This window comes from Salvelinus namaycush, chromosome 24 (assembly GCF_016432855.1).
Source record: "Salvelinus namaycush isolate Seneca chromosome 24, SaNama_1.0, whole genome shotgun sequence".
Lineage (NCBI taxonomy): Eukaryota > Metazoa > Chordata > Actinopteri > Salmoniformes > Salmonidae > Salvelinus > Salvelinus namaycush.
Window position 1 is genome coordinate 23,459,318 of NC_052330.1, and position 16,428 is coordinate 23,475,745.

General features: G+C 40.8%; 1 protein-coding gene across 1 annotated transcript in view; it reads right to left on the bottom strand.

The window, feature by feature from the left end:
- LOC120019360 (MAM domain-containing glycosylphosphatidylinositol anchor protein 2-like) overlaps nucleotides 1–16,428 on the bottom strand; it is a 261,309-nt gene that overhangs the window by 46,160 nt on the left and 198,721 nt on the right. Inside the window, exons 13-15 of the mRNA XM_038962652.1 lie at nucleotides 11,303–11,323; nucleotides 9,258–9,413; nucleotides 7,602–7,763 (exon numbers count right to left, since the gene is read on the bottom strand). Coding sequence (XP_038818580.1) covers nucleotides 7,602–7,763; nucleotides 9,258–9,413; nucleotides 11,303–11,323 — 339 coding nt within the window. The remainder of the gene's footprint in view (nucleotides 1–7,601; nucleotides 7,764–9,257; nucleotides 9,414–11,302; nucleotides 11,324–16,428) is intronic.

Here is a 16,428-nt window from a genome sequence, read left to right on the forward strand (position 1 = left end):
ACAATCCTATTTATGGCTCTTAAGAGACTCTAAAATGGTTCACTTACGGCAGGGTTTCCCAAATTCTGTTCTCGGCACCCCAAGGGATGCAAGTTTTGTTTTTTGCTCTAGCACTACACAGCTGATTCTAATAATCAACTAATCATCAAGCTTTGATAATGTGAATCAGCTGTGTAGTGCTAGGACATAAACCAAAACGTGCACCCCTTGGGGTGCCTAGGACAGAGTTTGGGAAACGCTGACCTACGGTATCACTCTGAAGAATCTTATTTGGTTCTAGGCTTGGGCAATATACTGTATACCGGGGTAATAGTATTTGGAAATAGTATTTGGAAATTGTTTACGTTTTTCAATAAATTTTAATATTTGTAGCTACTTTTTAAGTAAATACCTGCAGTCAACTTCTGCAATACGTTAGGGGATGAAGAAGATCACATTCTCCATTTCACCTGTCACATTATTTTACCTTATGAAGCTTAGTTCCCCAGAACAGGTGAGCCAGTCACGTGCTGGTTTGTAAATAGCACAACAGGAGAAAGCGTGTATTGACAGGGGTCACATTTTATATTGAAAGCCAAGTATTTTTTTACTTCAATAGAGTGATCAAGGACATACAACTATAGTTTTCCTTCACAGAAAATACATTAGTGCAACACATTCATCATAATTTTCATCAGATGACAACAGAACGCTATTTGGCTGGCAGCCACACAAGTTAGCGCTTACAATAAAAAAGCAAGGTATTTTAGCAAAAATTACGCATTATAATGTTTATCATATAAAAAGTAGACAGCTACATTTCCTAATGTTTAGTTTAAAGTTAATCTTGCATTTTACTGGAGAAATGGAGACTGGCTACACCCAGAAAAGTACTGAAGAAAGCAAAGTAGCTCCACATCAGTCAGAGCACTGTCCAGTGATAGAAAGCCTGTTCGTGAATTCTCTTCGGAGTGGAGAAGTGCAACAGACGCACAAAATGAGACTGATGCAGAGCAGAAATTACAATAAGAAGCATTTTACATCTGCATTTACAAAACGCAGCAAGATATTTCTAAATGTTTCCTTCTGATTTAACGCGACCCCTAATTTGAACTCGCTAGTTATCTAAGTAACTAGCTTAATTAATAAAGTGATGGGGCATCATATTGTGTTAGCTTTCTGACATGTTTGAGAAGGCTTAGCCATTTGGAACATTGCCTTGTATTTTTTTTCCTCTCCGTTTTCCACCCGTCTTCTCCTCCCCCACTGGATTGCCTGTCTTATTTTTGTTTGCGCTCGTTAGCATATTTAGCTAACAGCCTCCATTAAAATCCGCATTTACTTTTGCAAATTTTTTTACCATTCTGTTAATACAGTGGTTGCTCCACTGAAAGTTTTGCGATTACGCTGCGGTACTTAAGGGTAATTTGTGGTTTAGTAAGGTACCCTGCATCACCACTTCATTGCTCCAGACCAGTGCAAGGGGGAGATAGAGCACTGATTACGCTTTTGGGTACTACTGTGTCTCTAACTGACAATGAATGGGTGACATAAACCTAAATAGAAACTGATAATTGTGCACGACTTCACTATTACTTACTAAAACTGTTGTTACACTGAGGTTTTAATTCTTTTATTTTGTTAGGATTATTTTGCTTTTACTGTAGTACTGTAGGCCACTCCCGACCAGTCACATGTACAGTGCCTGAGTGGCACAATGGTCTAAGACATTGTGTTGCTGTAGATGCTGGTTCAATACATGTGCTGGCCATGACTGGGAGACCCATGAGAAGACTGTAGGTTTTTGGTTTCTCTCCCTCTAAAACCAGAAATAAATCATTCTAAATAACAAACTGTCTTTCTTTACAAATTAGTAACAATGTCTCACCCCATGTTCAAGAATGGCCTTTTTCTCGCATCTTTGAAAATTAAATCATCTCCAATTTATTATTTTTTTATTAAACAAAGCAATTATTATTATTATTATTATTATTATTATTATTGTTATGAATTTAGAATGATATCAAAGCCCCTTGGATATTCTGAATATACAGTTGAAGTCGGAGGTTCAAATACACCTTAGCCAAATACATTTAAACTCAGTTTTTCACAATTCCTGACATTTAATCCTAGTAAAAATTCCCTGTTTTAGGTCAGTTAGGATCACCACTTTATTTTAAGAATGTGAAATGTCAGAATAATAGTTGAGAGAATTATTTATTTCAGATTTTATTTCTTTCATCACATTCCCAGTGGGTCATAAGTTTACATACACTCAATTAGTACTTGGTAGCATTACCTTTAAATTGTTTAACTTGGGTCAAACGTTTTGGGTAGCCTTCCACAAGCTTCCCACAATAAGTTGGGTGAATTTTTGCCCATTCCTCCCGACAGAGCTGGTGTAACTGAATCAGGTTTATAGGCCTTGTTCGCACACGCTTTTTCAGTTCTGCCCACAAATGTTCTATAGGATTGAGGTCAGGGCTTTGTAATGGCCACTCCAATACCTTGACTTTGTTGTCCTTAAGGCATTTTGTTACAACTTTGGAAGTATGCTTGGGGTCATTGTCCATTTGGAAGACCCATTTGTGACCAAGCTTTAACTTCCTGACTGATGTCTTGAGATGTTGCTTCAATATATCCACATCATTTTCCTACCTCGTGATGCCATCTATTTTGTGAAGTGCACCAGTCCCTCCTGCAGCGAAGCACCCCCACAACATGATGCTGCCACCCCATGCTTCACGGTTGGGATGGTGTTCTTCGGCTTGCAAGCGTCCTCCTTTTTACTCCAAACATAACAATGGTAATTATGGCCAAACAATTCTATTTTTGTTTCATCAGACCAGAGGACAATTCTCCAAAAAGTACGATCTTTGTCCCCATGTGCAGTTGCAAACCGTAGTCTGGCTTTTTTTATGGCGGTTTTGGAGCAGTGGCTTCTTCCTTGCTGAGCGGCCTTTCAGGTTATGTCGATATAGGACTCGTTTTACTGTGGATATAGATCATTTTGTACCTGTTTCCTCCAGCATCTTCACAGGGTTCTTTGCTGTTGTTCTGGGATTGATTTGCACTTTTCGCGCAAAAGTACGTTCATCTCTATGAGACAGAACGCGTCTCCTTCCTGAGCGGTATGACGGCTGCATGGTCCCATGGTGTTTATACTTGCTTACTATTGTTTTTACAGATGAATGTGGTACCTTCAGGTTTTTGGAAATTGCTCCCAAGGATGAACCAGACTTGTGGAGGTCTACAATGTTTTTTCTGAGGTCTTGGCTGATTTCTTTAGATTTTCCCATGATGTCAAGCAGAGGCACTGAGTTTGAAGGTAGGCCTTGAAATACATCCACAGGTACACCTCCAATTGACTCAAATGATGTCAGTTAGCCTATCAGAAGCTTCTAAAGCCATGACATCATTTTCTGGAATTTTCCATGCTGTTTAAAGGCACAGTCAACTTAGTGTATGTAAACTTCTGACCCACTGGAATTGTGATACAGTGAATTATAAGTGAAATAATCTGTCTGTAAACAACTGTTGGAAAAATTACTTGTGTCATGCACAAAGTAGATGTCCTAACCAACTTGTAAAAACTATAGTTTGTTAACAAGACATTTGTGGAGTGGTTGAAAAAAGAGTTTCAATGACTCCAACCGAAGTGTATGTAAACTTCCGACTTCAACTGTATATAATTAACCCTGTTATTAGCAGGACACTGTATATTGGTCATTGCTCCTGCACTGAATGGGATTGCCTTGCAGTTCTCCAGCTGTATCCACTGAAAGCGTGCGAGGTTGAAGGCACGAGGGCAGGGGGCACGGGATGGGCCGCAGAGACGCGCACAGAAGACAGACCTAGCCCATGGGGAAGAGGGAGGAGGAGGAGGATAGCACATAAGACAAACCTAGCCTATGAGGAGTGAGGTGGGTAGCACAGAGGACAGACCTAGCCCATGGGGAAGGGAAGATGGAGTAGGAGGATAGCACAGAGGACAGACCTAGCCCATGAGGGAGGAGGAGGGAGGAGGACAGTAGCACACTGAGTAGCACAGAGCAACACTTATTTTTTAATTTTACCTTTATTTAACAAGGCAAGTCAGTTTAACTTCTCTGCGCTACAGATCCCTTTAGCGGGATCATTTTCCTAAACAACCGCTGAATTGCAGGGCGCAAAATATTACTAAAAATATTTATAATCATGCAATCACAAGTGAAATATACCAAAACACAGCTTAGCTTGTTGTTAATCCACCTATCGTGTCAGATTTTGAAAATATGCTTTGCAGCGAAAGCAATCCAAGCTTTTGTGAGTGTATCAATCAATGCTACAACAGCTAGCCCCAAATTAGCATGGTCACGAAAGTCAGAAAAGCAATAAAATTAATCGCTTACCTTTGATAATCTTCGGATGTTTGCACTCACGAGACTCCCAGTTACACAAGAAATGTTCTTTTTGTTCGATAAATATTACTTTTATAACAAAAAAATGCCATTTGGGTTGCGCGTTATGTTCAGAAAACCAAAGCCTCGTTCCATTCGACGAAAATTCCAAAAAGTATCCGTAATGTTCGTAGAAACATGTCAAATGTTTTTTATAATCAATTCTCAGGTTGTTTTTAACAAACATAATCGCTAATATTTCAACCGGACCGTAACCTATTCAATAAAAGAGAGAAAGAAAATGGAGAGCTACCCCTCTCGCGCGCAGGAACTAATCAGTTCCTGGACTAGTTTTGAAAAATCTCGCTCATTTTTCAAAATAAAAGCCTGAAACTATGTCTAAAGCCTGGTCACAGCCTGAGAAAGCCATTGGAAAAGGAATCCGGTTGATACCCCTTTAAATGGAAGAAAGACGGGCCAGGAAACACAGATTAAAAAATAAATAAATCACTTCCGGGTTAGATTTCCTCAGGTTTTCGCCTGCAGAATCAGTTTTGTTATACTCACAGACAGTATTTTGACAGTTTTGGAAACTTTGGAGTGTTTTCTATCCCAATCTGCATATTCTACGATCTGGATCTGAGAAATAGTCCATTTACCTTGGGAACGTTATTTAAAAAATAAATCTGACCCCTAGCGTCAAGAGGTTAAGAACAAATTATTCTTTACAAGGACAGCCTACTCCTTCCTCCCGTCGGAGAATTAAAAAACCCCGTCTCCCGCGTGCCCCCCTCATGCCCACGCACAACACAGGGACTATTTAGCTAAATAGCACAAGACTATAGCCTACCCCAACCTTCACGTTGTACAGCACCATATTTTCCGCTCCATCCTAACGGAAACCCAGAGGGTTTTTCGTTTTTTTGGAGTAGAAACACCATAATAATAATACATTAATTAAGCAAGTACCAGTCAAAAGTATGGACACACTTACTCATTCCAGGCTTTTTCTTTATTTTTTATATTTTCTACATTTTAGAATAATAGTGAATACATCACAACTATGAAATAAAACATATGGAATCAGTTAACAAATTCTTGTTTCTAAGGACTGCCTACTCCTTCCTCCCTGTTCGGGAATTGAGCCCCGGTCTGCCGCATGCCCGCACGACACAGGGATTCTTTAGCTAAATAGCCCAGCACTGTAGCCTACTCCCGACCACCACGTTGTACAGAGCCATATTTTCTGTTCCATCCTAACAAAAATCCAGAGTTTTTTTCTCGTTTTTCTTGGAATAGAAACACCATAATTTTAATCAAATTAATCAAGTAAAATTTCTTAAAAGCAGTCACATATACTATGTTCTTACAAAAAAGGTTTTCAATTCTCTAGTACAGCCACTAATGAAAGCTATCAATTGCTTCTCAAATATGCCCTCTGGTGGTCAAACTAGCAATAACTAGCATTAATGTACCAGTGGTTGGCACCACGTGGTTGGCACCACGTTAAATAACGTGCCATAGAATTCTGCGGCACCACGCAAGCTGTGCTGCAGTATGCTGCAACTTTTAAAGGACGAACCACTGTAGATGCCTAATGAGCTTTTTTGTGTTTTTGGCACCCCCTTGAGTACAAAGCCGGAAATACTGTATATCCCGGGATGAAAGGAGGATGGTATGATGATATGAAAATCTGAATACCACCAAACCCTATTTGTGACTCACCACCTGGATTCGGTCTTATGTAGCAAAATGTGAAATGGTGCTTTTTTGCAGACGTTTACTGACACCGGCCATATTGTTGTACACACGTCACGTAACGTTAGCTAACGAGCCATCCAGCTAACATTAGCTAGTTAAACAACAATAAACAAAGTGCCAACAATGCCTAACATTAAGCTCTAACTAGTGAAGCAAACAGCTCTGGGAAATGAACAATAACCTCAGCTAGGGAGCCAGCCAGCTAACATTAGCTAGCTAGCTAACAGTACACTTTAACTTAAGACATATAGCTAGCTAGCTAGGTAAACAATGAACCTAGCTAGGTAAACATTGTTTAAGATCACACATGTCAGGTAACGTTAGCTAACGAGCCAGCCATCTAACCATAGCTAGTTAAACAACAATGAATAGCTTGCCAACAATGCCACAGTGCTGGGAACTAACCAACCAGGTCCAATGTTAGCTAGTTAACATTAGGCTCTAAATAGAAAAGCAAAAGGCTCTGGGAAACAAATAATAACGTCAGCTAGGGAGCCAGCCAGCTAACGTTAGCTAGCTAGCTAACAGTACACTTTAGTTTGAAATGAAACCACTTTCAGTCAAAATTAGAAACGTGTGATATCTGAAAATGTAGCTAGCTATCTGTCCTGTATACATCATCATGCATGATGCTGGACGCATCTCCCTGTCAGGAATGCCATACCACGGTTGCCCTTAGTTTGAAGATGTAATCCGGAGACAGGTGTTTTCTCCATCTCGTTAGCTATCAAACTCTAGTTCCACTGATTTCAAAACTTGATCCTCCAGAAAGTGGGGAGCAACACTTATGCAGTTCCACAACAAAATACATTAAAAAAATGCCGCGTTCGACAGGATTACCGACACAGACTGACGAGCTCAAATAGACAGAAGCCTTGAATATGGCAGACCAATCCTAACTCCTCTCTCGGCATGTCCAGCCCACTCATTATCTCAGCCAAACATGGCTAGTGGGAAGGTTGTTCACTTTTTCTGTGGCTTAACCAAAAAGGCTCGTAATTTAACAATTTTATTCGCATTTACAGATGGCATACAAGTTTGTTATTAAGGCACATGAAAGTTCACATTTTCGAGAAGGCATTTCTGTCAAAAAAAAGAATTTTGATCCCCAAATTTTTTACATTCAAACAGCTCTCCTGTGAAGTCGTGACTTGCGACATACGCCCAGTTTCCTGAATCAGGTCACATTTGGTTCCAACTTGCGCTTTGATTTTTAAGAGTGTACATCTGCTTAAATGGAAAAACGTAAAGCCATCAATCAACATTATGGATCTTATAATGGATCCAATGTCCAGAAATTTTTGAACTAATATGGATGATTATGACATGAAACTATGAGATTAGAAAGAAATAGTCACTGGAGAGAAGCCTCTGACTCAATCATGTATTGATGAGAGAATAAAGAGAATACAAGGAACATGTCCTTTGTTTGTGACTTGCTGTTATGTGTTGGAGAGAAAAAGACTGACATGTTCTTCTTACCGATGTGTTTTCCGTACATGTGGAAGAAGAAGCCGAAGCAGTATGCCGGGGGGTTGGTGATGCCGTACGGGTTCTTGGGCGCCACGTTGAAGAAAGGACTGACCAGCCTTGCTACCTCGCCCTCCTTCCGAGGCCGGGACGTCTCGATGTACATGTAGAAACCTGTAGGGTGGGGAGAACACAACACCAAATAACAAGGTTATACCTGTGGGTAGAGAGAACAACACCAGAGGGCCAGGCTGTCTTTAGGACCCAAGGAGAGCTCTGTTGTTTGTAGACATGACTCTTAACAGCCACAAGTTGTGTTAAATCACATAAAAGAAACCCTTGGTTGTGCTCTTTGTATTCCGGAGAAAAAAAACATTTCTGTAACAATCACATGGAGTATTGCTTTGGTTATTGGATGGATAATTGTTTTATTAGAATCCCCCAAAATGAACATGATATAGAGGATGTATGGAACAAGCCCTCAATATCTTAGAATCCTTTGGGATGAAAATGGCGTCTCCATCCAGCTACTAGTGAAACAGTGGAAGTCAATTTCCACTAAAGACCTCTCCTCTAACCAGACACTAACCAGAGGGCAGAGGGGACAGAAGAGATGGCCATATCTCAGAGTTATCTGAAACCTTCATGGGAGAAGCAGCAGTGAAACAAACCTTCCCTACACATGGCCCGAGTCTCATTCCATCATTCCAGACTCAATCTACAGTCCCACTTTGGGGCGGGGGAAGGTAGCTAGGATGGAGAAAAAGCTTTCATACACTCCAGCTAAAATCAAATAGAATTTCTTCTCTTTGTTGAATTTGATATCAGATAATTGCAGCCCCTTAGGACTGGTGGGCTGGTAATGAAATGCTGGACAGTTTCAACTAATTACAGTGATTAAAGCCAGTATATTATTTACTACTTCAGCTGCTGGTGCTACTAGAGCTGTCCATTCCTGTAAAGACCAGATCAATGCTCACCCTCCCTCAGGACTGACACACAGGCCAACTGCCACCGTGTCTTGCAGAGGGTGTGTGTCAGATTGTGAAACAAATTTGCCTGTGTTTACACTGTATCAATCTCTCATATTGAACACTAGCAGGCAACTCTCTGTCAGGCACTGTCCCCATGGAAACCAGAGAGAGAGGATGGGATATATATATATATATATGAGGCAGAGAGAGGGGGGATACACACAGAGAGAGAAATGACTACCATGAAAGTGAGAGTGCTTAATTGTTTGTTGCATGTTCCATTGTGTTGATATTGACAAGTGTTATTGATTGGCCGCGTGTAGTGTGTATTGTTAATACAGTATCTGTACTGAGTTGACTACCAGGGTCAAGACTAAAATATTACTCAGAAAGACCTGGAAGTTTACCTGGAAGCCAACCGCACCAATACCCTGTGAAAGAAAATGCGTCACAAACAGATACATGTAACATAGCTGAAGCCACCTGGAGTGGTAGCCAAACACTTGAAAACAAGTGTAAAAAAATATTCTAACTAGTTAATCTGGCTAACATAGTTAACTGTGGGCAAAACAATTCCCTTATGACCTGCTTTGTCGCATTGAAGATTCCCAAACACAGTGCACCTAAAATCCTAATGACATCACAACAAAACATACAGTACAGTAGCTTTGTTTTCCTTCCTGGGTTTGCTCACCCTGTTTGGATCCACTGCGGTCACCGCTAGGCCCGGTGTTGGGTGTGTACTTGGTGTCACGGGTGGCGGCGCTGTGTCTCGTCCAATCGAAGTCGTCATTTTTGTCCTGTGTGAACATGCAGATGGGCTCCTCCTCGAAGCTGCAGTGGAACTCTCCTGAAGAGCGGATCAGAAAACCACTGTTACAGTCATCATTGGAATATAAACACGAGAACCTCATCATGTAATCTGAAAGCTGCAGTAACTCTCATGGAGCACTGGTCGAGAAATGCTCTTATAATCATGTCCAAATGTAGGTAAAAATCAGAGGAGGCTATAGGAGGATGGGCTTATTGTAATGGCTGGAATGGAATGAATGGAACGGTATCAAACACATCAAATATATGGAAACCACATGTTTGACTCTGTTCCATTAATTCCATTCAAGATATTACAATGAGCCCGTCCTACTATAGCTCCTCCCACCAGCCTCCTCTGGTACAGATGGAAATACTTGATAGAACCTTTTCATGGTGTTCACCATGACATTGGCTACTGAACCATGACTGAATGGCAGCGGTGCATTCTATATTCTTATGTTGATCATGTGAATAAACACATCAGTCAATGGATACTGCTATGCATGTCTACCAATGGTTGCATGACTAAGTCTCTGAGTCTGAGTTCACCCAGTGAATGGCTTCAGATAGCTGACCATGAATCTAGTGGATCATGAATTACTGCTGTGCAATGCATTCTATAAGAGGACATACTGTTGAAGTTAATGATGTTGAAATCAACACGGGCCGATGCATGTGTGTCTAACAATGAGAGAGCTACAGGTATAGGCCAAAAAAAAAGGAAACAAACAATAATATAATACGAAAACAACACGATATAACCAGAAGACATTTAGAAACAGAAGTGTCCTCAAAGAGTTGGTAAAAAGCAGCATCTAGATTCAGGACGTGGGGCCGTGTGATAAATATTCATTGATTTATTAAAAGGTAGCTGGAAGCAGTTTGAAGTGGCGACCTTGGTGGAGGCAGGAACTAGAGGCTTTACACAGGTAGTGGAGAAGCAGGCGTGGAGAGGAGGGGAGGAGGAGAGGGGGGAGAGAGAGAGATGAGAGAGAGGCGCACACACACACACACATACACACACACACACACAGAGGAGAGTGGCCCAGCTAAGACAGCCAGAGACAGAGAGAGGGGCCTCAGCTCTTGACTCCTCTCCCCCCCCAGTGTCCAGATTTGCAGATCTAAATGGGGGTCTGGCCCCTAGCATATCTCTGCTAATGTCAATCCACTGTGAGCTAAACTACATGGACCTGTGCCTTAGTGGAGATGGACGGGGGATTGGGAGGGGAGGAGTGGACTGTAGGAGGAGGTAGAGGAGTAGGAGATGGAAAAGTGGAAGGAGGAAGAGGAGGAGTATGAGGAAGGGGGTTGGAGGGGAGTGGAGAAGAGGAGGAGGTGTGCAGATTAGATCTATTGTTCAGATAAGATTGGCTGCAATCTATAGGGGGTTTGATAATGATGCTGGTAATAAATTATTATATTTGTATGTGCTAACTGCTAACCCAACACAATTACACAGTATGCTTTAGCAAGCGCGTGTTTGTGAAGTAGGGAGACGTTAATGTGGAGGTTTTCCGTAAGTTACATGGGACCTGATTATAACATAATGTGAGAACGTTGGAGAGAACACATAGAATGCATTAATGAGCACCACACACACACACACACACACACACACACACACACACACACACACACACACACACACACACACACACACACACACACACACACACACACACACACACACACACACGAAGATTCCACTGATATCCCCCATCCCACCACACACAGCGTGTGTGTGTGTAGTGATCATTAATGCATTCTATTCTTTCCAGTGTAGTTATAAAGTATATTACAGGAAAAATACTCAACAGGATTCTGGCAGGGCTGCTCAGCTCTGCCTAGTTAAGGGTGAGAATGTCCTCATCATACTCCGAGACATGCTAAGTGATGTGAGAAACAAAACAAACTGTTACTTACTCAGGTGAGGGTTGACGGGAGCTGAAAATCAAAAGCGAGGTAGTCATCAGTAAACAATGCAATAGTCTTCCATCATTTAAACAGCAGTTTGCTGACTCATATAGAAGGGTTTGGGTGTTGCCCTTGAGGTGTGTGGAGTAATGGGACATAATGTCACAGAATGTCAAAAGGTACCGTTACACCCAAAACAGCACACAAACAGTGTGTAACGCAACCTTCTAACCTGACATTTGTAATGATTGAACATTAGCAGCTGGTAAACTTTGAATTCTGTTTCCTGGTGGCCATCATCTCAACTTCGAATGACACATTCTCTCAGAGTACAATTATAGAGTTTAATTGGAAATGGAAATGTTTAATCAACTTTTAAATGGCATAACTGAGATAGAAATCATCTCCAGTGCAGCAGAGACAATCATTATCAGAGTAAAGATAGGAATGGATCCAAGAACAAATGAAAGACATTTGAAATAAAAGAGGATACAAATCTGTCCACACGGATGAGTGTACACACACACACACACACACACGCAAACGTGCACATACACACACACACACGCAAATGTGCACATACACACACACTTCCCCCTCTGTGCTATCTATTGTGTGAGAGTGGGACTACTAAGAACAGCCCGACCAGATAAAACAGATGATTACTATTCCGTTAATTTGCCTTACTGATGTCCGTACCAACGGCAACTTCCACTCACAAGCACCTTACATAAACTCTGAGGCATGTGAGACATCTCACTCATTTGTAGGAATAGCCTTTCTGTTGGTTGTGTTTGATAAGGGCCAGCGGCCTCATTTATAAATCGTGCGTACGTACAAAATATACCCCAAAATTAGCTTGCACCAGTTTTCATGCAAAAGTTGGCGTTTATAACATGTTTACTTGATGTGAGGATGTGCTTATGTCCCAGCAAACTTCAGACCATGCGCACGCACATCTGCTACTGGATGAAATATTGTATTGCAAGTAGTGCTGTTAGGTGACCATATTACTGCCACACCGGCGGTCACGAGTCATGACCGCATTCTAATTCCACATGACCATTTAGTCACGGTAACTAGGCTTCTCCAAGCTCTGATGCTGCTGATGGTCATTAGTAGCCTACCAAACTTGCTAACTTCCTGGTACTCAGCACTCTATTGTCCCTCTAATCACTCTGACATCGATGCAAATGTAATTGAAAATCAAATCAAACTTTTCATGAGTGCCCATGAACTCATGTTGCGCACATATTTTTCTCCCCTGCCCCTGTTCCGAGACATGTGCATGATAATATTCCATTATAAATCAAAATACACATTTCACACATATACTAAATAATATGTAAAGACAAGATTAAATCAAGAATAGTCTGAATGGTGACAATATTAGCCTGTCACTTGTGAATTATTATAATGATGCCCAGCTTGCGTGCACTAAGGCAAGAAACAGCGCATTACTTTTTTTGGCGACTTTTTCAAATCATAGTCGCACACCTCCTTAGCCTAGCCCACAGGCCTATATGTTTTGATAAGGTTTGTATCACACCTCCTTAGCCTAGCCCACAGGCCTATATGTTTTGATAAGGTTTGTATCACACCTCCTTAGCCTAGCCCACAGGCCTATATGTTTTGATAAGGTTTGTATCACACCTCCTTAGCCTAGCCCACGGGGCTATATGTTTTGATAAGGTTTGTATCACACCTCCTTAGCCTAGCCCACAGGCCTATATGTTTTGATAAGGTTTGTATCACACCTCCTTAGCCTAGCCCCCAGGGCTATATGTTTTGATAAGGTTTGTATCACACCTCCTTAGCCTAGCCCACAGGCCTATATGTTTTGATAAGGTTTGTATCACACCTCCTTAGCCTAGCCTACAGGCCTATATGTTTTGATAAGGTTTGTATCACACCTCCTTAGCCTAGCCCACAGGCCTATATGTTTTGATAAGGTTTGTATCACACCTCCTTAGCCTAGCCCACAGGCCTATATGTTTTGATAAGGTTTGTATCACACCTCCTTAGCCTAGCCCACAGGCCTATATGTTTTGATAAGGTTTGTATCACACCTCCTTAGCCTAGCCCACGGGGCTATATGTTTTGATAAGGTTTGTATCACACCTCCTTAGCCTAGCCCACAGGCCTATATGTTTTGATAAGGTTTGTAGCACACCTCCTTAGCCTAGCCCACGGGGCTATATGTTTTGATAAGGTTTGTATCACACCTCCTTAGCCTAGCCCACAGGCCTATATGTTTTGATAAGGTTTGTATCACACCTCCTTAGCCTAGCCCACAGGCCTATATGTTTTGATAAGGTTTGTATCACAACTAAAGTGGCCAAATAACTTCTTAAAATTATGCAAATTAATCCACTTTACAACTGGTGTAGAGCCTAACTGGCATACATAGGCACTGCTCGAGTTTCAAGTTTGAGGAAGATAATTTTCACCATAAAAAAGCATTACATTCATAATCGCATTTGCGGATACTTATGAGTATGGTGTTTTCCCGCTAATTGACAGCATTTTGGAACATTCACGCTTATAGCCTACTGTCGTGTGCGCATTGCTGTGCTTATAATGTGAAGAAATAGCCTAATAGTTTATCAACATTTTAAGCTAAACATTCTGATCTGTTACATCATTTGCAATGCTTTTAAGATATTTTTTGATGCTCGTGGTTGTATTAATTTGGGATCTATCGCATAACACAACTGTCCCAGAGTATGTTTGGAGTATTAATTTTTTACACAGAAGGACAAGTTGACCAATAGAATAGGTAAACTTTTATACTATGTGGGATAGTAGTTTCACATAGGCCAGTCCTTTTGCTGTTTGTTAGGCCTACTCATCTTGTTGGCTGACGAAAGGTAAATGTGGACAGTTCTTCCAACATTTTTAATATGCGCCTCTGAATTCGATATGAAGGATGCGCGCAGTTGCGTCCCACGATGTGTCCGTCTTCATTCTTTAGCCTACTCCAGAGCTGAGATGTGAGAAGGGCCCAATCACTGACAGGCATTGGCTAATAAGAATTGAGATATCTGAGAAACCCATGTGAGTGAGAGGCGCTTCGGAGCACGCAGCTGGGAGAAGGGAATTATAATGATTATATTCAGCCCAAGGGCATAATGGCCACTGTCTGCAAAAGGCATGGATTTCTTTAGGTGATATTACGGCCACACAAGGGTGATGCTGCTGGGAAGTTCGAGGCATTATCAAGTGCTTGTCAAATTGTGAATGAGAGACTGATGAAGTGTGCGCAACCTGCGCAAAAAAACAAAGCAGAGCTCATGCCTTTCATGCAACTTTAAAAAAATCATCATTGCAGTTGCATCATGCAACTTTAGAATGTATTAAAAATCAAAACATACAGCCTAACATTTGAATCACAAATAAAGTTGCATAAATCACTCTAAATGCATATAGGAGGACCTGTTTCCTGTTAAATGCTCAACACAGAATAGCCGCATGTGCACACTACCTCAAATCATTTGGAGAAAATATCCTTTCTATTTTATTCAATTGTATTCTTCATACTATCAAATAAAATAATGACATGGAATTCTACGCAAATATTGTCTGCTAAATGAACTAGTGTAGCCCACAGCCATATGACATAGCCAGATCAGGGCCTAACATCAGGACAACTCAGAGTACGCTATTCTGTTCTTCTGAAATCTATATATTTTTTTCATATCATATTTCTTTAGACCTATCTAAAATAAATAATGGATTTATTGTGATGGTGTAGGCTATATTAAATTGATTTATTAGACTTTTTAAATGTAGATGTTCCAAAGGTCTGCACCGGTGGCTTGTAGGCTATGCATGGAAGCCAGGAGATGCTAAATGTATTTATGTTAATTAACGGTCAATTACCGTGAGACCGGCAGTTATTTGCTTGAAAATCACCGGCTGTCAAAATGTAATGCCCACCACAGCCCTAATTGCAAGCTGGCAAGTAGGTATTTTGTGCAAATGGGGGATATGATGAAAAGCTTATTCCTAAAAAACATTTGCCATTACTGAGAAGAGCAGAAATTTGTGTAAAAAAAAAAGTTTCATCTAAAATAATTTGACATTTTCATAACCATTGCAGAATATATTCCTCACCTTTTCTGGCCATGATGGGTTCATATTCCCAAAGGAGCCATACAACAAATGACCATGTGAATCTCTAACTTAATTGGACCTAGAAGCCCAGTATATAGAATTTAACAGCTGATCTTTTACATTGAAGTTGGCCTATGTATCAAGTTTCAAGTTTTTATTGTCATGTGCATGATTACAGTGAAATGTCTTTCTTGCTTGCTCTTTCCCAACAATGCAGTGATGAATATCAGTAGTACTATGAAAAATAAATTAAAACATCTAACTACTGTAAGTATTGTAATTGCATTTTCTTTTTTTTGTAGCCTGCCCTACAATTTTTCAGAATTCACGGCCAGTCCATAATATTTAGGTTGGGAGGAAAAGTCGATTTAAAACTTTGTTAAATTCACACATTTTGTAGACAAGTCCACGACAATTTGCTATTGTTTTCTTGTTCAGAAACTGACACTGTCCTTTTCCAGATACAGCATAAATGTGTATGAAAACATTCTGCCAACACAATAAATAGGCCGGTAGCTTATGCAAAATATTTGACTGTATGTGTATGGAGGTGTTTTCCAGGTGGAGTTTTAATGCTCGTTCACGTGCACAGTTTTACCACAGGAAACATGAGTATGTATGGCATGTGCCAAGTTAATAAATCTAAATTTTTGTGTACATGCTCAGAGTTTTCAGAAATGGCGTGCGCAGAAATTTTGTGTGCAACGGTTATAAATGAGGCCCCAGGAGATTTCCCTGAACATGTGGGGTGATGAGGAAAAACTAAGGGCCTCGTATAACAAACTATACTAGGGCCCAGCGTTTTCCCTGGTCAGGTAGTCTGGAAAAGTCATCCCTGTAAATGATATCAGGCAACCCACTGGTCTTTCAGGAGTTTGTCGTTTTGGTTTCTGAGCTGATGGTGGCCTGTAACGAGTTCTTTGTAGAGAGCCTAAATGAATGAGTTGGGAAACAGTCTGTGACCTCACCTTTCTACTCATTATTCCTTGTTAATAAAACAAACGTATGCTTGCATTTGA